Source organism: Mizuhopecten yessoensis, unplaced genomic scaffold (assembly GCF_002113885.1).
Source record: "Mizuhopecten yessoensis strain PY_sf001 unplaced genomic scaffold, ASM211388v2 scaffold9133, whole genome shotgun sequence".
Classification (NCBI taxonomy): Eukaryota; Metazoa; Mollusca; class Bivalvia; order Pectinida; family Pectinidae; genus Mizuhopecten; species Mizuhopecten yessoensis.
In genome coordinates, this window is record NW_018407895.1 from 843,880 (window position 1) to 868,856 (window position 24,977).

The window sequence follows — 24,977 nt, forward strand, 5'->3', positions numbered from 1 at the left end:
TCTGTTACCATTCAAACTTCTTAAAGACTGTCAGTATCAGGTGATGTTAATATCGAACGGGAGCACGACTGACGAAACCATCGGACGATACTATTCGAAATCGCATGATACATGACTTGTCGAAAATCCAATTAAAGGTTAGTATTTACTACGCTATCGTGGTTCTCACAGTGAAGGCAGTCGAGACGCTCTTATCTCCAGTTGTAAACGATTTAAAATTTATTTTGTTACATCGGTACTGTAACCCGGGTTATTTTTGACATTTGGAAGATAACCAGGTAGATACGTTGGCGAACTGTTTTGTTAATACCAGCTGCTATATATAATATTTACTACATAATAACCATCCTCACGTATATTTACTTCAGGTAGCCATCTTTATTATATGCGAACCAATATCAACACGGCTTGACCTGTATACATACGAATTACGATAGGGCGAGGTGACCTGCTTTCCTGACCGACATTTTGACAGTAAACAATACTGTATCGAAACTCGCTGTGTAAGGTAAATATAACCTCTACCCCAGATTTTACAAACACTGATAATTTATCTCTATACTACAAACCTTCTATTTTACCGACATCTGTTATTGATATTTACACACTCTATGATTTTAAAACCTTCATAACCACCTTAGATTTCACAAACACATCTTTTGTTTTGATTATACATAACGAAATCATTTATCCACATATTACTTATGAGATAGCATAGTTAGCAGAACTAAAACCAGTTAAAATTAAGTTGTGATACAAAGTAATAATGAAAATTTTCCATCTGTTTCAGATTCCAAACATAGATTAAAAGTAGCTGATAAAAAAGTATCTGTTGGAAACCAAAAAAAACTAACAACCTTGGAGTCATATCCAACATATCTGTGCATTGAGTTGGAACTACTGAAGGTGCTGGTGACTGGTACACCAAAAACAAGATATTGACCATGAGTCAGCTCAGTAAAGTGGACACTGCTTTCCGTAGTGTAATCGTCTATAAGTTCTTTAAGAATGGATGGGGAGCACCAGAGAATCTCAAAAAGTAAGTTTTAACATAATTATAACTATCCATTCGAAGTATATATATGTCTTTTGTTGCTATTTTAGTACCTTTAGCGATACATGTACCTTTATCATTTGTACAGTATATAAAGTCCCTCTGTTCTTATTGCTACAACCCTGCATGCCCCCATGATTAAATTAGAAACATTTTTCCCTACTATGTAAAACCCTGTTAATACTGCCATCCCTGCATATTGCCATCTGCCAACCGTTTTCAAATACAAAACTGTTTTTTACCCCAACTTAATATCACCATTGTTTACATTTTTTGGTCCACCTTTACAGGGAAACGTGAGTTACCCAAAGTACACATGAAAGAAAAACCAGTCACCTCAAATGTTTTTATTGTGTTTTGTGGTTGTTGTTTGTACCTTTCATATTTCATTTTGGTAATTTTACTGCTACATGTATAAGCACATTGGTTGCAATCAGGGGCGGGTCCAGGTGAGGGCGTAATGGGTGTACGCCCCCCCCCCCCCCCCTTTNTGTATTGAATATGGCAATTTATCATATTCATTAATTAAACACATACTCTGATTTCTTTTTATACTGATTCGATGGGTGATCCGTAAAATTTCGTTTCTCCGTCGTATTCGACTCTGCGAGTAGTATAAATTGTTGACATCCAGGAGCTTCTCCCGTTCATAAAACTTGGCCTAGGACTATTGAAATTTTAAGTAAAGCCTTATACCCTAGAATTTGGAATTTCTCGTTATTGGTCTACTGCTGTTAAGATCCATCCAATCATTTTAATATACCATAGACAATTAATGGAGAGAATTCGGCATAAAAAATGTCAAACCCTGACACTTTAACTATAAAATATACATGCTCCAAGTCTGGAACAGTTACATTAGTGCATTTCACAATTATTTTATGTTTTTTAGCAAAAAAAAAGGTCCAAAAATGTTTTAGCCTCGCTCCGCTCGGCGAAAGATTACATTCTTTCAAATATCCTAGAAACGCCCCTGGCAATAATATTGCTTCTGACAATGAGACGGTCAGAACTCAGAATCGATCGGATGCTGGCTAATGGAGCAAAACCAGAACTGTTCAATCAATCTTGAAGATTACTTATAAATAATGCCTCACATGAGTATAATGTTAGCAAAATAATGCATGATTAATGAAATAATGAATCCTTACTGAAATAAAACAACTCTTTATAACGAAAACAAAAAGGACCACCATGACAGTCCACATGTGATGTTTTCTCAATTCCTGTTACTATATATATATGACCTGCATGGCCAAATATGATATAGCTACATGTACATGTGCCACCATGTTTGCTACAATTTCCATATTAGGTCATCATGACACCAATATTAAGAAGTCTGGCCTCTATCAGAAGGGAAACAAAATTTCCATCGATTCATATTTGAATTGCCACTGCTATGTAAACTGTTTTTTGGATCAATACACAACACAATGGAACATGATATTTAATGTTTGAATACACTGAGAGATAAAATGGTTCCCACGAAACAATCCACTCAGGTAGGAGCTGCCCCTGATCAAAACCTGTGACGACCATAGGTGTCTGTGCTCTGCATCCCAGACTGTGTTACAAATAGGTGAATGGTGCAAATGTAAATTATATCTCCACCGGTGTTTGTTCTGCCAAAATTGGCTCTAGACAAAAATTGGCGGTATACTTGAGGACTACTGTACTAACATATAAAGCAGCTTTCTCTCATATTAGATCAGTGATCTAAAGAGCGAAACAGTGCTTCAATACAACATAAAGCTCATTTATGTGCTCAATTATGAGTATAAAAATGGTTAGGGGTATATGGTTCAATGTCTGTGTTGTAACATATAACTGAAGTGGCCCTATATATATATACATGGAAAAACAAGTTCTGTTGGAACCATGATCTCATTTGGAAATAAAACATTTACACATCTCTAACACACAATCAGGAAAGCATATGTCAGGAGATGTTAGCCAGGTAACATAGAACCAGTAATTAATGCCTCATTAAGGCAGCTCTTGCAAGGCAGCTATATTCATCGTATTAATTGTATGAATTACACACTTACAGCTGCCTATTTTAGGTAGGTAAGGTGCTATATCAAATGTCATACTTGTAAAATAATGTAAACAAAATTACCATAACAATCTTGTGCTTTTAGGATATTTGATTTTCGCAAGAAGATGTCTAACAGGGATACTTGTAAATACATGGTGAACATGTCACTGGACACAGTTACTATTGACAAGGTAGGTATACTTGTTGTTCCTGTTATTTAAGTGTTGGAACAGGACAAAATGTTAAGATAAGTGGACAACACAAAGCTTTATAAGCATCCATCCTACAGTTGATATGTTGAACATCCTCTTGGTACAGTATATGCCTGACTTGAAATACATATGTATTTTTGTAATGTGTTGTCCATCTATATGTCCTCTCCATCAGTTTTTGTTGTAATCCCTTGATATTTGACAGGGTTACGACCATCAAATGTTGTTGTGCTTGTATATATTAGATATATTAACCAATTAGTTACTTAACATAGTTATTGCCCTTTGTGTACAAAAACAACACATCTTGTCAATTATTTAGTACCACAGTTTTCACCCAAAATCCTTGAAACATAACGGATATGATTTAATCCGTTCTCTTTTTAATTGGTTGTTCATGCATCTATGTCCCACAAATTGATATGGTAGTTCTGTACTGAGGTTTATCATTACCACTTCAGATGGAATCTGGAGTTGTTCATGTACCTAATGATTATTTTTTTTATCAAATTAAATCCCTTGTCAATACAATTTACCACAAGTATTTCATAATGTTTAAAGAGTATTTCACACGTTATATTCTTTGAGGGCTTATCTTTATCACAAAAAAGGGGATTTTTTTATACACACAAGCATAGTTTTGACAATATTTCCCCAGAAAATAGACTCTTGATAACTAATCTAGGTTTATTTAATTTGGCCCATATCATATAGCTATTGCTTTGTCTACAAATCCTTGTAACTGTTGTGTACATGTTGATATGTGACATATTTTAGATAATTTATTTATACGTGTAAACTGTATGCCCTAGCCTGACCTCATGATCATCACTTATAGAAACTAACGACCAGTATTTTTTCATATAGGAGGAAGAGAAAAAAGGCATGAAGACCATAGAAGGCCATTTTATGTCACCGTTTCAGAGACACTTGCCTGGAGTTATGCCAGAGGAAGTTAGAACGGCTAGGTGAGGGTGTTCAGATTTTGTCCACATACAAATTTCTTATCCAGCCAGGCGAGGCTATGCAAGTCTTTGTTTTTGTGTTTCCTTCCAACTCTCCTGGATTTACTAAAATTGTTAGTTTCATAGGATCTTTTATGCAGATTTCAGGTCTACCTGTCATGACACAAAGTGCTATGATAAGAATGATACAATAATTAGCTATTAATTTTGTGGGACATGTTTTTCACAGGAAAATTACCACAATGAGTGTGAAAATCATGAAGATTACTACCCTACAAAAAAAGCATCACAGTAGCGCATTTTGATAGCCTGAATTTCAATTTTACATCTTTTGAATGTACAAATGTATGTGGTATTGTGTAGCGGAACTAGACTGGGTCGATCGTCGGCGATCAGATATTATAGCTCAATTGGTAGAGCTTCCGTCTAGAGTTTGGAAGGTCCCAGGTTCGAACCCTAGTCTGGCCGTGCATTTGTCCTCTCCTGTTACAATTTTATGGTTGTCTAAGGTCTCCTTCATTTCCTTAGACAGTTGATTTCTCGTCATCATCAGAAAACAAAGTTTGAGTTAAGATGTTTAGTAAATTTGCTCATATCCATTTCCATTTGATATACTGTGATCTGATTGGTCAGTTGTTTCATACAATTTTCTCTCGGTCATGTAAGATAGCGCTAGCCATGTAAGATAACAATGCTCGCTGAGTCTATCTTACATGGGCTTGACATCACAATGGCTCAACAATGACATGAAGTCACAAATTTGGAAAAGACCGGGGCAGCAATGCGGAAAAGGCAACGCAATGAAATTAAAACCTTTTACAATAAACTTACCGTACACATTAGAAAGATGCGATTATTTTTTCTGTGTAAACTCTGTTTGCAAATATGGTGTATGCTAAATATCCCTGACAAATTCGTTTTCGTCAAAAAAATTCAGGGGGAATTTATATTTTCAAAATGGTAGCCAGTCCAAATGCATTTTCATGGTTTCTGAGCTTATTCTGAAAGTTGGAATGAGATAAAAAATACTCTTTCATGCCCAAGGGTATAGGATAGGGAAATTCAACCCTCTGGATTTTTCAAATTTTGGAAAACCCTCGCCATGGTCTCAGGTTTTACCAAATTAAAAAAAACTTGGGTGGAATTCCCTATCCTACACCCCTTGGCATGAAAAAGTCTTATAGTTTTCCCAAATTATATGATCTATTATCATTGATGTTTGATAGACAGACACATATAAGGGGAGAACAGGGTAATACAAACATGTGATGTCAGAGGATACATGTCTTAGTATTTTTTCTTGATTTACAATACAGCTTGTAACTGTAATCATATATATTACTAAAAAATGATAAAATGCAAGTTCGGAAGGATAAAGTCCTGGGTCCTGTACCTATAGAATTTCGATTTGGTGGTCTAGTTTAATTATAATCTTTATCAATAGTGAAAGCTCAATATGTAATGGAATGAAATACATAATTGACTGGGTGTTTAAAAAATAATTTGTCAAAACACATGATAATACATATGATGAGGTTCAGTTTGATCCTGGGGAATCTGGTGATTTTTTCCTAAAAGTCTGCAATTTGATTGGTCAATGGTTTTTCATACAATACTTCTGTAAAATTTATCTTATAGAAAATGATAATAAACTTATATGTTGGACTGCATCGGTCTGATAAACATTCTGTGATGGAATATCAAATTTATTTCTATATTTGATTCTTTTTCATGACGTTTTGTTTTTACAGATTCAAGATGATTCTTCCTAAGAACTGGCAGTCAGAAAAATACAAGCCTGTCTGTATACAACTGGCTGGTACAGGTGACCATGTAAGTAGTAAAAATACAAGTCTGTCTGTTTACACCTGGTCGGTACAGGTGACCATGTAAGTAGTAAAAATACAAGCCTGTCTGTTTACACCTGGCTGGTACAGGGGACCATGTAAGTTGTAAAAATACAAGCCTGTCTGTTTACACCTGGCCGATAAAGGGGACCATGTAAGTTGTAAAAATACAAGTCTGTCTGTTTACAACTGGCTGGTACAGGTGACCATGTAAGTAGTAAATATACAAGCCTGTCTGTATACAACTGGCTGGTACAGGGGACCATGTAAGTAGTGAAAATACAAGTCTGTCTGTATACACCTGGTCGGTACAGGTGACCATGTAAGTTGTAAAAATACAAGTCTGTCTGTTTACACCTGGCTGGTACAGGTGACCATGTAAGTTGTAAAAATACAAGCCTGTCTGTTTACACCTGGCTGGTACAGGGGACCATGTAAGTTGTAAAAATCCAAGCCTGTCTGTTTACACCTGGCCTATACAGGGGACCATGTAGGTAGTAAAAATACAAGCCTGTCTGTTTACAACTGGCTGGTACAGGTGACCATGTAAGTAGTAAAAATACAAGTCTGTCTGTTTACACCTGGCCTATACAGGGGACCATGTAGGTAGTAAAAATACAAGTCTGTCTGTTTACACCTGGCTGGTACAGGTGACCATGTAAGTAGTAAAAATACAAGCCTGTCTGTTTACACCTGGCCTATACAGGGGACCATGTAGGTAGTAAAAATACAAGCCTGTCTGTTTACAACTGGCTGGTACAGGGGGCCATGTGAGTAGTAAAAATACAAGTCTGTCTGTTTACACCTGGCTGGCACAGGTGACCATGTAAGTAGTAAAAATACAAGCCTGTCTTTTTACACCTGGCTGGTACAGGGGACCATGTAAGAAGTAAAAATGCAAGCCTGTCTGTTTACAACTGGCTGGTACAGGTGACCAGGTAAGTAGTAAAAATACAAGCCTGTCTGTTTACAACTGGCTGCTACAGGTGACCATGTAAGTAGTAAAAATACAAGCCTGTCTTTTTACACCTGGCTGGTACAGGGGACCATGTAAGTAGTAAAAATGCAAGCCTGTCAGTTTACAACTGGCTGGTACAGGGGACCATGAAAGTAGTAAAAATGCAAGCCTGTCTGTTTACACCTGGCCTATACAGAGGACCATGTAAGTAGTAAAAATACAAGCCTGTCTGTTTACACCTGGCTGGTACAGGGGACCATGTAAGTAGTAAAAGGATATCTAAAGTGTTTATTTAGGTAAATTTTTCAATGTAAAACTAGGTTGTTGATACTGCTGTACCAGGGAATGGTCTGGTAGACTAAGTATACATGATATACAGTTATTAAATGAATTCTGATGTTGTTTTCTCTCCACAGGGCTTCAAAACTAGAGAAGACAAGATGGCGATGCCGCTGTTGGAGAAAGGCATTGCCTCCATCCTGTTGGAAAACCCTTATTGTATCCTTATGGTGGAATCATTTATTGACAAGATCATACGTTTTTTTAGTATCAGTCACGCGTGTTACATGTGTTCTGTAGTCAGATTACAGCCTGTTGATTAGTGATATTATACAGTGTTCTCATTAAAAGCTGGTGCGACAAAAGTAGCCTGCTATTCATCAACTCTGAACCAAATATTATTGAAGAATACATATAGGTCAACATTAGAGTAAGCTTACATTCAGTCGGCTATTTTTAAATGTCAATTCACAACCACTTACCGGGTATTTCAAAATTGAGTAAGAACACAGTTATACCTATCAGCTTTCCTTAACCTGGTCACAGATGGCACTAGAAAACCAAAGAAGCAAACGTAAGTGGTTTACTGTTTTACTGAGACAACAACATTATTTACAAATCTTTCCCTTCATTTGAGATTTGCTACAAACAAACAAATCTGTCTTTTATCTTTCTAAGGAAAGACAGCTTATGATCACACATGTTGGTATTTTGAAAATGTCACCACTTCTATAAAGAATAACAACATTATGCAGCATAACCATATCACATTAAGGTTGTGTTTTCAATTTTGCCATGCCCTTTGCATGAGTATTTTTAAAGGAGGAAAGTTTGGGAGAAAAATAATCACTCATGTGATGTGGACAGAGAAATTCTTGTGATACAAATTTTAAACTTTAGCATAAGGCTTTAACCTGTAAAAGTCTGACGGTTGGGTTGAGATTTCTGTATCACTCAGAAGTGATAGGTTCTTTACTCCACATGCAAGTGATCCTATAAGTATACTTGAGATTGACGTCTTTATGGTTTGTTACAGCCGGTCCTTCCTGCTACATGTTAATGATCTGTTTGTGATGGGGGCAGGACTGACCCTGGAGTCCCTCGTCCTCCTAAACTGGTGTGAGAGTAAAGGGTACGGACCTCTGGGAATCACCGGCATCTCCATGGGCGGACACGTATGTAGCTACCAAACCTTCTCACCTCTACATATACAAGTTACATGTATTCTATACATGTGGAAAACTCTTAGAATATGTGTCTTACGTGACTACACTCAGTAATCTTCAGTTCAGAAACTGTTGTTTTTGTTCTTAATCCGGCATAGAATATACATAAAAATAAACTGCTGAAATGTGGTATGTATCCTAACGTCATAATATTTTGTCTATAGCATGCTGGGGTGTTGCTATCTAGTCTACCCTTGACAAATAAATGACCTTGACCTACTTTCAAGATCAAATGTATTGACCTCTTTAAACGACACCTCCTGAACAACCTAGATTGTTCAGATCATGATATTTGTCATGTAGCCTGCTGGGGTGAATGAGTAACTTTGACAAACTTTCAAGTTCACAGAGGTGAAATGTGAAAAAACTATTATAACCGAGAGACTTATGATCACAATATGTTGATAGCTTAAAATGACTTCTTTAAAAGATCCATAAGGCCAACAGTGATGATATTTGGCTTGTAGCATGTTGGGGTGTAAGACCATAATACTTTTGTTCAGATAAGTTTGACCCTGACTCTCTTTGAAGGCCACAAAAATGAGTTGTGTTTGCCAACGGCATTGAAAATCAGGCGTCCATAATGGGTGACTAGGTCTCATGTTACATTACTGTGAAGGTGTTGATTCTTCTCTAAGCTTAACATTAACCCTGTAAGAAAGAGTTCATGAAGATATACATACTCTACATGATAGTCAGTTAGAGTGTGACCTATTGCTGTTTTCTTTGTCCACAGATGGCATGTTTAGCGGGCACTAACTGGCACAAGCCTCTTGTTCTGGTTCCGTGTCTGTCCTGGACCACAGCTTCCTCTGTCTACACCAGGGTAAATGTCTCCCACTATTAAGGGTTATGCTACACAATGTTTCATTAACTGCTTTCCCAAAGAGTACCACACTAGTAAACCTACCAAATGTATTTTATTGGTTGTGAATTCAACTCTCCCAATTTATTAGTGATATTTTTAAAGCTGTGCAAGAATGCATTAAATGACAATATCGGGAATTAGCTAATAATTACTTAAAACATACCATAGGCTAACAATTTTTTTCCTGATACTCAAATTTCACCAAACCGAGTTGTTGAAATACTGTGAATGATCCAGTGCATTACCTGTATGGCCGTATGGCTGCACTGTTGAAAATTGATTTTGAGATTTTGTGGAAATGGTCAGACTTTTTCTGCGTTTTTTTTTTTTTGCTTTAGTTACGCTACTGAAAATAGATATAAATATAAATACAGAGTGTGTTGAGTAATGTTGTCTATCATACCTATAGGTAGCAGTATACTGTAGAAATGGCCCGACTCTGATAAACATGTCACATGTCGAGGAAATGTAAACACAGCGGATTTACCCTACACAACACATGTATACATGTATATATATTTGAAAACTGCATTACATTTACAATACATGTAAAGTACTGATAGGTATATAAACCTCTTTTTTCTATGTATGTCACTTGTGTGAAAACCATGGTTACCACATCAAAAATTACCAAAAAATGCCAAATATTGCTATTTTTGATCCAAACTTTGACCCCCCAAACTAGTATTTTTTTTCCTTAGTTCTGTCTGAAATTAAAGATTACCTACCTGGTTGCAGAATTATCTGGGTCCCAGTAAAGTTGTAAAACTTGATTTTTTGCAATTTTGCGGCGTGTGCTGTTGTCAAAATTTTACCTCCTGTAAAGCTAGCCTTTCGGATTATGGCCAAAATTTTATTCTCGAAACCAAAAAAATCTTTTTACAAATGTGAAGCTCACATAGACCACTTCATCATGCTTATTTCAATTTTAGTACAGTTTTATTTTCATAATTTTTTTACATATCATTATACAGGGGTTAGCCATTTAACAAAAATATCACCCATGGCAACAACCCTCTACTGTGTACTGCTACCTATATTTCTATAAAAAGGGAGTTCTGAGGAATGTTGTCTATCATACCTATATTTCTATAAACAGGGAGTTCTGAGGAATGGAATCAATTGGAAGAAGCTTGAATCCCAATACAAAGATGAATCCGAATACAAAGGACTGGTTGACCTGCTTTGTGCACCAGATATGGTAGAGTAGAAGATTTGAATTAAAACATGTTCCTGAAAATGACTGGTTGAATTACCAGTTCTTGTTCTTTTGGAATTTTTGTGCAAAATTTCACTTCTACTATTTAGAAGATATGGAGCATGACAGTTGAAGTTCTAGTATAATAGAAGTTCTGAATTTTTCACAAGTGTATTTACCAGGTACCACAGTATTAAAATCAAATTAAATTTGATAGATATCAAAATAATGTAAAGCAGTTTCATTCCTAGGTTAAGCCCATCAGAAGCATCTGTTGTATAGCCAACATTACAAACTTCTTCTTTCATTGTATTCACTTGTTAAACCTGTAATTTATTAAAATTATTTTAATAAAAAAAAAATATAAGTTAAACATTTCAAGCAACGAGACTTAGAATAATTAAATGAATGAACTTGAGACAGATGCCAAGGATCAGTAGATATTATTAAAGGTATAGTGAACATTTTCTATATTTACTATGAAAATATAGATCGGGATAGTAGAACTTTTTAACATCAATCTACAGACTAGTATATGACATTTTGTAATTGTACACCCGTGGTTGATATTGTCCTGGTACGTTTTACTTATAGTGGGATACATCGGCTTATTCAGAAGGACGCAAAGCTGTGTTTGATATAGAAAATCCTGAGGACCTTAAAAGGGGATATGAAATGGCTGCAAATTACGTGTTAAACAACCATTCTCCTCCGAAACAAGAGAGCAAACCGTTGGATAGTGAGGAACAAGCCAACGTGTCTGAAGATCTTGGTATTTGGAGAAGTAAAATTCTACCAGCTGTTTCATCCATTAAAACACCTGATATCAACCTGGAGCCCTTATATCAGTCTATCAGTGGTAAGTGGATGGAAATCGGCAAAAGAGACGAGGCAGCGTTAGGTTTCATGATTGGTGTCATGGATGAGTGCACACATCTTGGACATTATACAAAACCGGTGGACCAGAGCCTTATCACAATAGTGACAGCAAAACATGATGGCTACATTCCCCGAGATGATGTGTTAGGCTTGGATAAGATCTGGCCTGGAGCCGAGGTTCGTTACCTAGAAGGAGGACATGTTGAAGCCTATATCCGCCATAAAGGAGTTTTCATGTAAGTGATTAGAGTGTCCCTCCCATAGTGATTCCTAATCAGTACTGTAGGTTGATTCCTGGTCAGTACCAGCCTGTAGCTATAGGTTGTCATGTTAAATGTGGTCATTTCATCTGTTAATAAAAATACTGGTCTATTAATTTGTACATCAAAGTTAAGTGCAGAATTCTGATTGGTCAGTTTGACAGGCAGGGTATGTTGTTTTCCTTCCTAGCTTTTGTATAAAGTATAGCTGGTAAGCTAACTTGGTGTTCTGGTGGTGCAGTGGATAGCGCACTTGCCTTTCACCAAGGCGGCAGTGGTTCGATTCCCTGTTCAGACATGAAAAGGTATGGGGTCACCGCCTGAACACATGGGTTTTCTCCGGGGACTCCAGATACCCTTCCACAATAAGACCCCACACATGCTTACATCCGGGCCAATAAGACTGATTACTATAAGTTAAAATGACTTGTTTCATAATTGTTGTAAAATAAGTAAAGTTGATACTTATATTTTATATAGCTGGTAAGTTCTTTGGATGATAATTCTCCTCATATTTACAGATTTGGTGAGACAAATTGCAAAAAATGAATTTGAATAAAAGTTGAAATTAGTGATGGGATATCATGGTAAATTGATTGATATGCCCTTTTTTATTCAGAATATCAATTTCCTCAAATTCTATAATCAGTATAATTGGTCAATTACCAAACTAAAGTGTCAAATGGATACAGTGTAAAGTGTGCATTAAAAGTTATCTTAATATTTTATGATTTTTATTGTGTGATTTATGGCCATGGTGATGCAGGGGAAAAACATAAAAACTGCTTAACGATTGCTTGTAATTCATTCGTTTTAAAGGAACCAAACCTTATATATACTTAACAACTCTGTCTATTAATGTAAAAATTATAGCGTATTTGGGAATTCAGTCATTTGATCATCAATCAGTTTACTACTCGCGATTACAAACTGGCTACCAATAATGATTATTTACCAATGACCCATCACAAGTTTAGATCTATTTAACCAGAATACTTGTTTTTACTTACAGCAAAGCAATATCTGATGCATTTGAGAGAAGTAGAGAGAAGTACCACAGTTGACAGCGTGCTCCTAGTCGACATGTTGCAGGAAAACACCGTGTAATCAGCTGACGTCATATTGAGTGGGATCATGATTTGTAATGTCAAACAATTAATTTTTAGATGATATTCCTGACCAGCACATCACATACAATGCAGATTGTTATGTTTATATTTTTAACAACAGTGGTTACCTGAAGTTTTTTACTGTTTTTTATTATGAAAAAAGTGAGGAAGATTTTGAGTATTTGACAATAACTGAAATGAGTTAATGGAGATTTGTTATTATATGGTAATTATGTAGAACTTGTTGATTTCTCCTTGGTTGTATAAATATGGATGTCCATACATACTCAGATTTACATTACTTAAAGTAAGATAATGAGTCCAACTGCAGGTTAAATGAATAACGTCCACAATTTTTTTCATTTTTTTTTTAAAAGGAAAAAGCCTTTGAGCATATAATGAAAAGAAAGTTAATAATTAAAAATGGTACAAGGGATATAATTTTCTATCCTGAGATCTAAGCACAAAACCGTATAAAAAAATAAGAGATAATGTAAATACAATATACTCTGTTTTATTTGTCCTATATAAATAGTACAAAACTACCCCCAGCGTCTTTATGAAAACAGGTCTGTCTTTTAATAATAAATTACATGAAGATGTAAAGACATGCATACATAGAGAAATTTAACGTGTGAAGAGGACTGTGTTATACTGAATGTGTATGATTGTGATTTTGTTGTTCACTAAACGTGTGAGAATGTTATTGTGCTGTTCACTAAACGTGTGAGAATGATATTGTGTTATTCACTAAACGTGTGAGAATGTTATTTTGCTGTTCACTAAACATGTGAGAATGATATTGTGTTGTTCGCTAAACATGTGAGAATGATATTGTGTTATTCACTAAACGTGTGAGAATGTTATTGTGCTGTTCACTAAACGTGTGAGAATGTTATTGTATTGTTCACTAAACATGTGAGAATGTTATTGTGTTGTTCACTAAACGTGTGTGCTTGAGATTTTGTTGTTCACTGAACATGTGTGATCGAGATTGTGTTGTACACTGAACATGTGTGATCGAGATTGTGTTGTACACTGAACATGTGTGATCGAGATTGTGTTGTCAAGTGAACATGTGTGATCGAGATTGTGTTGTTCACTGAACATGTGTGATCAAGATTGTGTTGTACACTGAACATGTGTGATCGAGATTGTGTTGTACACTGAACATGTGTGATCGGAATTGTGTTGTACACTGAACATGTGTGATCGGGATTGTATTGTACACTGAACATGTGTGATTGAGATTGTATTGTACACTGAACATGTGTGATTGAGATTGTATTGTACACTGAACATGGGTGATCGGGATTGTGTTGTACACTGAACATGTGTGATTGAGATTGTGTTGTACACTGAACATGTGTGATCGGGATTGTGTTGTACACTGAACATGTGTGATCGGGATTGTGTTGTACACTGAACATGTGTGATCGGGATTGTGTTGTACACTGAACATGTGTGATCGGGATTGTGTTGTACACTGAACATGTGTGATCGGGATTGTGTTGTACACTGAACATGTGTGATCGGGATTGTGTTGTACACTGAACATGTGTGATCGGGATTGTGTTGTACACTGAACATGTGTGATCGGGATTGTGTTGTACACTGAACATGTGTGATCGGGATTGTGTTGTACACTGAACATGTGTGATCGGGATTGTGTTGTACACTGAACATGTGTGATCGGGATTGTGTTGTACACTGAACATGTGTGATCGGGATTGTGTTGTACACTGAACATGTGTGATCGGGATTGTGTTGTACACTGAACATGTGTGATCAGGATTGTGTTGTACACTGAACATGTGTGATCAGGATTGTGTTGTACAGTGAACATGTGTGATTGAGATTGTGTTGTACACTGAACATGTGTGATCGGGATTGTGTTGTACATTTTAACACCTTGTGTATACAAGTATACAAGTTGTCGATACTATTTACAATGTTACCGGTATTTTACTGTTTCACTACCTCAGGGATCCAACACTGCACCTATTATGTATATGTACAGTCATTATGATATCTAGGTTGTAGGTTCAGACTTCATACAAGTTGTTTAGCATTAATATCACGAGGTGTGGAATGAATGGTACCTAACGATCACATGTTAATTTGTTTGTAGACTGATTTAAAAAAAATTAAAAAATTGGCAATCCCTGTTACATGATATACTTCAAGGTATATCAACTACTGATGTGAAAACTAACATTTCTAGACTTATGGATCAACTATAATCTTCCCTTATGTAATTCAGTTCTCACAGTTTAGTTTGGGGCAGTAGATGCTAGTACATTTTGCATTAAGGATCCTTGACCCTCTGTCGGGGCATTTACATTGACCAGGCAGCTCAGTCGGTTAGAGTGAAATTTTAACAATCTGAAGTCTTTGGTTCAAATCTCAGGTTTGCTAAATCTTTACACTCAGAGCACTGTTGTTGGTTATATTTTGTTTATATATTTAAGTGTGTGTGTGTGAGGTCTAGTCCAGGTCATTCTATTAAAAACCATTGGGGTACAGACTTTAATATGTAGGCTTATGGCAGCACGTCATTATTGCTGCAGAGTGCCAAATTTTTTGTGTGATGGTCATCTGCCAGATATCTACAGTTAATTATACAACATGTAGTCATTGGATACCACAATGTGTTGACTCAATCAAATCAAACCTGTGTACCATGTGTACATGATCTTGCCGTCATAAGTCTGTGTTTAGCTCAGGAAACAGTATGATCCTCTGTTTTTGTGTCCTGTAGTATTTTTCCTTTCTGTTGACATGTATTTGTTCATTTTGGATCATTTGTGAGTGTAGATCCTTGAGAATTTTTTCCACTGGTAAACATTTGTAAACATTATAATGGAAGTACATTGTTGTGTAACGTATAAACAGGAGAAGGGTTTCTTTGTGGAGATGATTTTATTCTCCTGTGTACAAATAATAATAATTATTGAGGTTCTTATATACCGCTTTATCAAAACCTAGATTGTAGGTCATCTCATAGCGAACAGTACAGAGGATTACCCATGACTCAAGGCAGGTTATCGTGTTTATCTCATATTACCAGTTTTATTAAGTGTCTTTTTAAAATCTTTGAATTAACTAATGAGTGTTAGATAAACATAACAGGTCAACCTTTCTTCACCAGTTCAGGGATATTGTCTCCCCTATGGTTCATGTCCTATCCACCCATCCTGTTAAACTTGACTCAAACCTGAGAAATATCACAGAAAACCATTAAGGATATTTAATATGATGCAAAAACTTTGTGACTTTGGATTTTTTATGCAGTTTTCTAGAAATGAAGTAACTCGAAAATTACTATGAAACTGCATCCATATGTTCGTCCCAGTGTTAAACATGTAGACAACCTAATTACACTGGCGGTGTTACAGAGTCTCAGCAGTGAGGAGGAAACCTGGTGTATTGAGGAAGGCACTTGTTCACTGATTTGTTTTAAAGAGAAATGATTGTTATCACATGTAGATTGTATGGGGATAACTGTGTTGCTGGTATTACTATTTATTTATGAAGTTTATTATTATTAACCATATTGGTTTGATCCGGTATTTTTCAGTGCTTTCTCATTTGAAATAGGTTCCTGCTATTAAGTGTTTCAGTTTGTTGATATGATTCAGGAAATCTTAAAGTGAAAACATGTTTAAGACAGAATTCTGCTTTGATCTGAACTGGTATTTTCCCTTTGATGGGTCTATGGTCCATGCATACCTCTCTCTACTTCTATAAATCGTTTCCGTGATAACACACACACACACCCCGATAGAACACCTCTTTTTGGATACTTTTAAGTTAGTTAATGGAATTAACAAAATGCGTTTTGAATTCAGAGTGTTCCCCAATTTTTCTGTCTGATGCACTGCATTTTACCTTCTTATGAAACTTGCACATGATTGTAGTGGATAGTTGTATTTTTGGTTTCAGTGAGTGTTTTTTTTGGAATGTCCCTTCTCTGATTACTCTAACATTTTCTCAGTACTGCTTTTAACCTTCTTACCAAATTTTTTATGAAACTTGATAGACTTGATCAAATCATCTTTTTATTTTTCAATCACAGACGAATACCGTTATCTAGGAGCCGGCACCGTTCTCAGAGAGGCCGCTATACATCTAGTTAACTTTTACCTTTGTTTTGTTATTATGTTAACGAATGTACTTGTGTTGTGTTCTCATCTACATTTACAAATTAAGTATTTTGATATCATGCAATGAAATGTGGGTAGCTGCACATGTATTTGTAAGAGAGAAACAATTACTACCTGTAATATATATATACGATTATTGATAAAATCATGAAAATTCTTCCTATTTATTTTCACAAATTGTTGATGGTTTTGTAATATTAGTCCACATAAGATGAACTGAGTGCCAAAATATCACTTGATAACTAATATTTTGAACATATTTTAGTTATTCATTACTATAGTTTACCATTTATGAAAGTTGGCATTATACAGAAAGGTTAACTTACCATTCACCCCTAATGTCACATTTGAACATGACCAAATCAAAGACTGGGTAAGTCCAGTTTAAATAAATAGGGGTGAATGAATTAATGGAATACTCAGTATTACTGCAAGTGGAGAAGTGTACAAAATTATCTCATCTTGGTTTGAATCAGGTGAATATATATAATTAACATCCTTAAGAAATACCCTGACTAAAAACTTATGGATACATGTATAAGCAAAGTTTTATGTACTAAAATGTAATCTATATAATTTCCTAGGATTTTGAAATATAGCTGGTAAAACATTTCCTGGGTACTTAGGTAGACGATGAGTTTCTCTGTAATACAGGAAACTCTGTTCTCACCGACATCAACAGTAGCTATCTGGTGTGTCAGTTATGTCAGGGCAAATGACAGGGATACCAGCATATATGGGCCAAACAATATGACATATTTTATACAGGATGTATTGAAGGCCAGGTTACAGTTCAGTCAGTATTCTCTGTACTATTTCAGATTCTGCAAGACAAAATTTGTTATATATATTGAAACTAATCTTTGCTGAAATGGTTAAGAAGTTTTATGATAATGATGTGAATTGGTGCATGATTGTATATTTCCTATTTGCCATAATGTCTACTATGCAATGTCTAGTAACATGGAAATATTTAAAATGACCTCAGTTGTACTAATTTGCTCCACAAAGAGTTTGTTGTGTTAAGTTTGAGATTCAAAGATATAGACATTCAGAGACTACTTGTACCAGGTTTTTTTAATTTATTTTTACCACAATTGAACTTAAGCCTTTTTTGCCCTCAGATATGAGGATGAATTGACCATCGCAGAACATATCCATACACAGCATATAAATATAGTGTTAACATGAGAAGGGGGAAGATAAGATTGTGCAAACATGGATTTTACCAGTTAACCTGCAAACTCTCCCAGTATACTGTATTCTATCTGCTCTGTAAGAATTTGACTAAGACTTGAGAACCAGTGTGCTGGCAGCATTCCATGGTACTGATCTCACGAACTGAGCTTGTATTCTGACACTGAATCCCCTTTTGGTTGTTACTACTACTATGTCTATACCCTGTACATTTGCTGTAGACTTGATACTATGTCTATACCCTGTACATGTGCTGTAGACTTGATCCTATGTCTATACCCTGTACATGTGCTGTAGATTTACTACTATGTCTATACCCTGTACATGTGCTGTAGACTTGATACTATGTCTATACCCTGTACATTTGCTGTAGACTTGATACTATGTCCATACCCTGTACATGTGCTGTAGACTTGATCCTATGTCTATACCCTGTACATGTGCTGTAGACTTGATACTATGTCTATACCCTGTACATGTGCTGTAGACTTACTACTATGTCTATTACCTGTACATGTTACTTGTAGACCTGGAGATATATATGATTATGTATCATCTGTTATATTTGTATTATCATGATGAGAGATACCATAAAGTGCTTAACAAGAAACTTTCCTTTGTTTTCTGTTGTTATTTTATTGATTACTTGATCAATATAGATAAAGGAATAGAAATTAAGGTAAATATAAAAATGTAAGGTAGATAATCAGTTAATATTGAAAGAAATGTAGATATGTATTGAAATACCTAAGATAACTGGTAGATATCAAAATCCAAGGCATGATTGTGTATACAAATTTAACGATCTAGATAACTTACTTAGTGTGAAATTATTTTATATGTAGATACACAGGGTAGATAACTCGTATATAAAAAAATAATTGAACCTAGAAATACAAGGTAGATCACTGCATGTTGTTAGCTCACCTGCCCTGAAGGGCCAAGTGAGCTTACGCCGTGGTGCAGCATCCGTCTGTCGGTCGTTCCACGTCCGGCGTCAATATTTTTCTTTAAACAACTTCTTAATAATCAAAAGGCCTAGGTTGATGATATTTGGCCAGAAGAAAACTGGGATGAAGGGCTCCCAAGATTGTTCAAATAAATAACCTTCACCAATTTTCAAGGTTACAGGGGTCAAATATGTAAAAAAAAAAAAAAAGACTGAACAACTTCTTCTGAATAACCAAAATGCCTAGGGTGATGATATTTGGCCAGTAGCAAGCTGGGATGAAGGCCTACCAAGTTTGTTCAAATAAATGACCTTCACACATATTCAGGGTCACAAGGGCCAAGTGTCTTTAAAAATCTTAAAAACAACTTCTTCTAATTAAATAAAATGCCCAGGGTGATGGTATTTGACTAGTAGCATGCTGACAAGAAGGGCTACCAAGTTTGTTCAAATGAATGACTTTCACCAATATTCATGGTCACAGGGGTCAAATATGTAAAAATCTTAAACAACTTCTGCTGAATAACCAAAATGCCCAGGTTGTTAATATTTAGTCAGTAGCAGACTAGGATGAAGGGCTACCAAGTTTTTTTAAATGAATAACCTTGACTTAAATTTCAGGGGTCAAATTATGTTTGAAACTTTTAAATGACTTCTGAATAACAAAAAGTCGTACGATGATGATATTTGGCCGATAACAAGATGGGATGAAGGGCTACCAAGTCTGTTCAAATGAATGACCTTGAATTATATTCAAGGTTACAGGGATCAAATATGTTAAAATCTTAAACAACTTCTTCTGAATAACCATAAGGCCTACAATGTTGATATCTGGTCAGTATCATGCTGGGTCAAGGGCTACCAAATTTGTTAAAGTGAATGACCTTGACTTATGTTTAAAATCTTTAAATGACTTCTGAATAACTATGAGTCCCAGAATGTTGATATTTGGCCAGTAGCATGCTTTTCCATGTGAATTACCTTGACCCACTTTCAAGGTCACATTTGGTCAAAAATTCATAAACATTTAAATGACTTTATTTTAATAAACAAAAGGATAGGGTGGTGATATTTTGCAAGTTGCATCTTGAGATGAAGGGTAATAAAATCTATTCAGACCTTGTTCGACTTTCTAGGTCAAAGGGGTGACATGTTTTTAAATCTTTTAACAGGTTCTTTTGAATAACTGTTAATCTTAAATACTGAAGTTTTGTTTCAGATCACTTTTAAGGAAACAAGTGTGATTTTTTTTCCAGGTGAGCGATGCAGGCCCATTGGGCCTCTTGGATAAAATTACAAGGTAGATAACTTTAGATTCTAGAGAAGCTAATTGAGACATCTTGCATTGTAGATATTTCTAGTGGTTATGTGAAATACAAGTTAGAAACCTGTTGTATTTTGAAATGCAATTAGATTGGAATTCCATAGGACCAAGGTGAGCTTATGCCACACTGTGGCATCCATCATGCATCTGTCAATAATTTCTGTAAATGACTTCATACCCACCGATTGAAATTCAACCAAAGACTTTAGCTGCCCTTGGTAGTGGGGATTCGAAATTGTACAAATGGAGGGGCTTGCCTGTATTAATGAGAAAACATTTGTAATTAATGGCAGAGAAACGATCTAAGCGACGGAAAGTTTTATTTCCTGTACTTCAACAAAACTACAGTTGATACCTCTGTGTTGACCTTGAGGTCTTCATCCGTAGTACTTTTATTCCTCTGGCGTTGACCTGGAGGTCTTTATCTGTAGCACTGTTATTACTCTGCTTTGACCTTGAGGTCTTCATCCTTAGTACTTTAACTCCTCTGGCGTTGACCTGGAGGTCTTCATCCTTAGTTCTTTTATTCCTCTGGCATTGACCTGGAGGTCTTCATCCTTAGTTCTTTTATTCCTCTGGCATTGACCTTGAGGTCTTCATCCTTAGTTCTTTTATTCCTCTGGCGTTGACCTTGAGGTCTTCATCTGTAGCACTGTTATTACTCTGACGTTGACCATGAGGTCTCCATCTGTAGTACTTTTATTCCTCTGACGTTGACCTTGAGGTCTCCATCCGTAGTACTTTTAGTCCTCTTGTGTTGACCTTGAGGTCTTCATCCTTAGTACTTTCATTCCTCTGGCATTGACCTTGGGGTCTTCATCCTTAGTATTTTCATTCCTCTGGCGTTGACCTTGAGGTCCTCATCCTTAGTACTTTTATTCCTCTGGCGTTGACCTGGAGGTCTTCATCCTTAGTTCTTTTATTCCTCTGACATTGACCTTGAGGTCTTCATCTTTAGTTCTTTTATTCCTCTGGCGTTGACCTTGAGGTCTTCATCTGTAGTACTGTTATTACTCTGGCTTTGACCTGGAGGCCTTCATCCTTAGTTCGTTTATTCCTCTGGCACTGACCTTGAGGTCTTCATCTGTAGCCCTCTGACATTGACCTTGAGGTCTTCATCTGTAGCACTGTTATTACTCTGGCGTAGACCTTGAGGTCTTCATCTTTAGTTCTTTTATTCCTCTGGCGTTGACCTTGAGGTCTTTATCTGTAGCACTGTTATTAATCTGCTTTGACCTTGAGGTCTTCATCCTTAGTACTTTCATTCCTCTGGCATTGACCTTGGGGTCTTCATCCTTAGTATTTTCATTCCTCTGGCGTTGACCTGGAGGTCATCATCCTTAGTTCTTTTATTCCTATGGTGTTGACCTTGAGGTCTTCATCTGTAGCACTTTTATTACTCTGGCGTTGACCTTGCCTTAGTTCTTTTATTCCTCTGACATTGACCTTGAGGTCTTCATCTTTAGTACTTTAACTCCTCTGGCGTTGACCTTGAGGTCCTCATCCTTAGTACTTTTATTCCTCTGACGTTGCCCTTGAGGTCTCCATCCGTAGTACTTTTAGTCCTCTTGTGTTGACTTTGAGGTCTTCATCCTTAGTACTTTTATTCCTCTGACGTTGCCCTTGAGGTCTCCATCCGTAGTACTTTTAGTCCTCTTGTGTTGACCTTGAGGTCTTCATCTGTAGCACTGTAATTACTCCGACGTTGACCATGAGGTCTCCATCTTTATTCCTCTGGTGTTGACCTTGAGGCCTTCATCTGTAGCACTGTAATTACTCCGACGTTGACCATGAGGTCTCCATCTTTATTCCTCTGGTGTTGACCTTGAGGTCCTCATCCTTAGTACTTTTATTCCTCTGACGTTGACCTTGAGGTTTCCATCTGTAGTACTTTTATTCCGCTGACGTTGACCTTGTGGTCTCAATCCGTAGCTTATTCCTCTGGTGTTGACCTTGAGGTCTTCATCTGTAGCACTTTTATTATTCTGGCGTTGATCTTGAGGTCTTCATCTGTAGCACTGGTATTACTCTGGCGTTGACCTTGAGGTCTTCATCCATAGTACTTTTATTCCTCTGGCATTGACCTTTGGGTCTTCATCCTTAGTATTTTCATTCCTCTGGCGTTGGCCTTGTGGTCTCCATCCGTAGTACTTTTTTTCTTCTGACGTTGACCTTGGGGTCTTCATCCTTAGTTTTTTTATTCCTCTGGCGTTGACCTGGAGGTCTTCATCCTTATTTCTTTTATTCCTCTGGCATTGACATGGAGGTCTTCATCCTTAGTTCTTCAACTCCTCTGGCGTTGACCTTGAGGTCCTCATCCTTAGTACTTTTATTCCTCTGACGTTGACCTTGAGGTTTCCATCTGTAGTACTTTTATTCCTCTGACGTTGCCCTTGAGGTCTCCATCCGTAGTACTTTTAGTCCTCTTGTGTTGACCTTGAGGTCTCCATCCGTAGTACTTTTAGTCCTCTTGTGTTGACTTTGAGGTCTTCATCCTTAGTACTTTAACTCCTCTGGCTTTGACCTGGAGGACTTCATCCTTAGTTCTTTTATTCCTCTCGCGTTGACCTTGAGGTCTTCATCCGTAGTACTTTTATGGGTCTTCATCCTTAGTTCTTTTATTATTTCTTTTATTCCTCTGGCATTGACATGGAGGTCTTCATCCTTAGTTCTTCAACTCCTCTGGCGTTGACCTTGAGGTTTCCATCTGTAGTACTTTTATTCCTCTGACGTTGACCAGGAGGTCTCTATCCGTAGTACTTTTATTTTTCTGGCGTTGAATCCTTAGTTCTTTTATTCCTCTGGCATAGACCTTGAGGTCTTCATCCTTAGTACTTTCATTCCTCTGAGTTCTTTTATTCCTCTGGCGTTGACCTTGAGGGCTTCATCTGTAGCACTGTTATTACTGTGGCGTAGACCTTGAGGTCTTCATCTTAAGTTCTTTTATTCCTCTGGCGTTGACCTGGAGGTCATCATCCTTAGTTCTTTTATTCCTATGGTGTTGACCTTGAGGTCTTCATCCTACTCTGGCGTAGACCTTGAGGTCTTCATCCTTAGTTTTTTTATTCCTCTGGCGTTGACCTGGAGGCCTTCATCCTTAGGTCTTTTATTCCTCTGACGTTGACCTTGTGGTCTCAATCCGTAGCACTTTTATTCCTCTGACCCTCTGGCATTGACCTTGAGGTCTTCCTCCTTAGGTCTTTTATTCCTCTGGCGTTGACCTTGAGGGCTTCATCTGTAGCACTGTTATTACTGTGGCGTAGACCTTGAGGTCTTCATCTTTAGTTCTTTTATTCCTCTGGCGTTGACCTGGCGGTCTTCATCCTTAGTTCTTTTATTATTTCTTTTATTCCTCTGGCATTGACATGGAGGTCTTCATCCTTAGTTCTTTAACTCCTCTGGCGTTGACCTTGAGGTTTCCATCTGTAGTACTTTTATTCCGCTGACGTTGACCTTGTGGTCTCAATCCGTAGCTTATTCCTCTGGTGTTGACCTTGAGGTCCTCATCCTTAGTACTTTTATTCCTCTGACGTTGCCCTTGAGGTCTCCATCCGTAGTACTTTTAGTCCTCTTGTGTTGACTTTGAGGTCTTCATCCTTAGTACTTTCATTCCTCTGGCATTGCCCTTGGGGTCTTCATCCTTAGTATTTTCATTCCTCTGGCGTTGATCTTGAGGTCTTCATCTGTAGCACTGGTATTACTCTGGCGTTGACCTTGAGGTCTTCATCCTTAGTATTTTCATTCCTCTGGCGTTGACCTGGAGGTCATCATCCTTAGTTCTTTTATTCCTATGGTGTTGACCTTGAGGTCTTCATCCTACTCTGGCGTAGACCTTGAGGTCTTCATCTTTAGTACTTTAACTCCTCTGGCGTTGACCTTGAGGTTTCCATCTGTAGTCCTTTTATTCCTCTGCCGTTGACCATGAGGTCTCCATCTTTATTCCTCTGGTGTTGACCTTGAGGCCTTCATCTGTAGCACTGTTATTACTCTGACGTTGACCTTGAGGTCTTCATATGTAGCACTGTTATAACTCTGGCGTTTACCTTGAGGTGTTCATCTGTAGCACTGTTATTACTCTGGCGTTGACCTTGAGGTCTTCATACTTAGTTCTTTTATTCCTCTGGCGTTGACCTGGAGGGCTTCATCCTTAGTTCTTTTATTCCTCTGGTGTTGACCTTGAGGTCTTCATCTGTAGCACTGTTACTACTCTGACGCTGACCTTGAGGTCTTTATCTGTAGCACTGTTATTACTCTGGCGTTGACCTTGAGGTCTTCATACTTAGTTCTTTTATTCCTCTGGCGTTGACCTTGAGGTCTTCATACTTAGTTCTTTTATTCCTCTGGCGTTGACCTTGAGGTCTTTATCCTTAGTTCTTTTATTCCTCTGGTGTTGACCTTGAGGTCTTCATCCTTAGTTCTTTTATTCCTCTGGCATTGACCTTGAG

General features: G+C 37.0%; 1 protein-coding gene across 1 annotated transcript; it reads left to right on the top strand.

Annotated features, from left to right (window-relative positions):
- Window positions 1–18,869, top strand: LOC110457416 (protein ABHD18-like). Its single transcript, XM_021508693.1, has 13 exons — window positions 1–137; window positions 369–508; window positions 791–1,039; window positions 3,199–3,286; window positions 4,175–4,275; window positions 6,024–6,105; window positions 7,494–7,575; window positions 7,903–7,930; window positions 8,393–8,531; window positions 9,319–9,408; window positions 10,550–10,651; window positions 11,243–11,763; window positions 12,800–18,869. The coding sequence occupies exons 3-13, from the start codon at window positions 945–947 to the stop codon at window positions 12,849–12,851; spliced, it is 1,380 nt and encodes a 459-aa protein (XP_021364368.1). The 5' UTR covers window positions 1–137; window positions 369–508; window positions 791–944; the 3' UTR covers window positions 12,852–18,869.
- Window positions 18,870–24,977: the final 6,108 nt, after the last annotated feature.